Source organism: Wolffia australiana, chromosome 8 (genome assembly GCF_029677425.1).
Source record: "Wolffia australiana isolate 7733 chromosome 8, ASM2967742v1".
NCBI lineage: Eukaryota > Viridiplantae > Streptophyta > Magnoliopsida > Alismatales > Araceae > Wolffia > Wolffia australiana.
This window is the reverse complement of record NC_135842.1, coordinates 18,220,446-18,221,647: the sequence shown is the minus strand read 5'-3', so window position 1 is coordinate 18,221,647 and position 1,202 is coordinate 18,220,446. Positions and strand designations below refer to the sequence as shown.

General features: G+C 43.5%; 1 protein-coding gene across 1 annotated transcript; it reads right to left on the bottom strand.

Annotated features, from left to right (window-relative positions):
* Nucleotides 1-293: 293 nt before the first annotated feature.
* Nucleotides 294-1,202, bottom strand: LOC144706995 (Cytochrome c oxidase, subunit Vib family protein). The gene is made up of 3 exons (XM_078580107.1): nucleotides 1,043-1,202; nucleotides 812-949; nucleotides 294-693 (listed from the first exon to the last, which is right to left on the bottom strand). Exons 1-3 carry the CDS (start codon nucleotides 1,115-1,117, stop codon nucleotides 577-579), a joined length of 330 nt encoding a protein of 109 aa, XP_078436233.1. The 5' UTR covers nucleotides 1,118-1,202; the 3' UTR covers nucleotides 294-576.

Here is a 1,202-nt window from a genome sequence, read left to right as displayed (position 1 = left end):
ACGTAAGGTCAGAACAACATAATATTCTAGATAGGGAGAGTTTTTTTTTTACAGTGGGTTGAAAGAGAGGGTCATAAAAAGGTCGCACAGCTTTCACAAGAGGACTAGAATTCTGCGAAAGAGGATCAATTCGAGCGCAGGTAGTTTTAAGTGGTACAATAATTTTCTACTTAATGGGCTCCATGGACACATGACAATAATAGATAACCCGATCAAAAAATGGGGACTTTGCCTTGAATTTTATGTTTACCAAACTGAATCCAGGAGACAGGAAACAGTGACACTCAAAAAACTTCAAGAACAACAAAATTTTATAAAGAGGAAGAGCGTATTTTTTTACAGCGGGTTGAAAGAGAGGGTAATAAACAAGGTCACACGGCTTTCTCGAGAGGACTAGAATTCTACGAAAGATAATCATTTCGAGCGCAGGTAGTTTGTGAGAAGAATTATTTTCTGCTGAGTATCCCTCGCCAATCTATTTTAACCATGAGATGTAACTTTATATTCCAAAGCGTTGGAGAGAGTATCTCCCTTGGACCAACATCCCCTTGGACTTTCGACGAAAACAGGATGGATTCAGGACTTGAAGGTGAACGGCTGAGGAAGTGAAATGGGACCTTTCCGAGAATCCCCATCATCCAAGAGCCTCTTGACTTTCGTGTTCGTAGCCACAAGCTTGTCGAAATGCTTGACCTGAAGATTCAACAATTCGGGGAAATGAGCCGTCTTTTTACGAAGAAATTCACCAGAGGAATCGGAAATAAACTAAAGAAGAAAAATATAAATCTCCATCGTTATTCCTCTGCATTACCCATGCTGGACGGCACATTCTGGTGTATTCCGATCTCGACTGAGAACATTCGGCGGGATAGAGCAGCCCAGCGTAACCACACTCCGTATAATTCTTTCCAACCTCCTTTTCTATGCAGGCGTAGAAGGCGTCCCTCGCCTAAATCATCATCGCAGCCGAAGAAAACGGCGTGAATTAGACAACGAAACACACACAAAACACACACAGAGAGGGAGAGAGGGATATATGTACCTTGTAGCATGCATTCCTGGCCTCGGAGAGCACATCTGGGTAGATCTTCCCAGGTATCTCTGCATCGCCTCCCATCACGAAGTCGTCGTCCTCGACGGCGTGGAGATCGGTATTCGGTAAAGACAGAAACGCAAGGAGGAGTTAGAGGTGTGATAGTTTT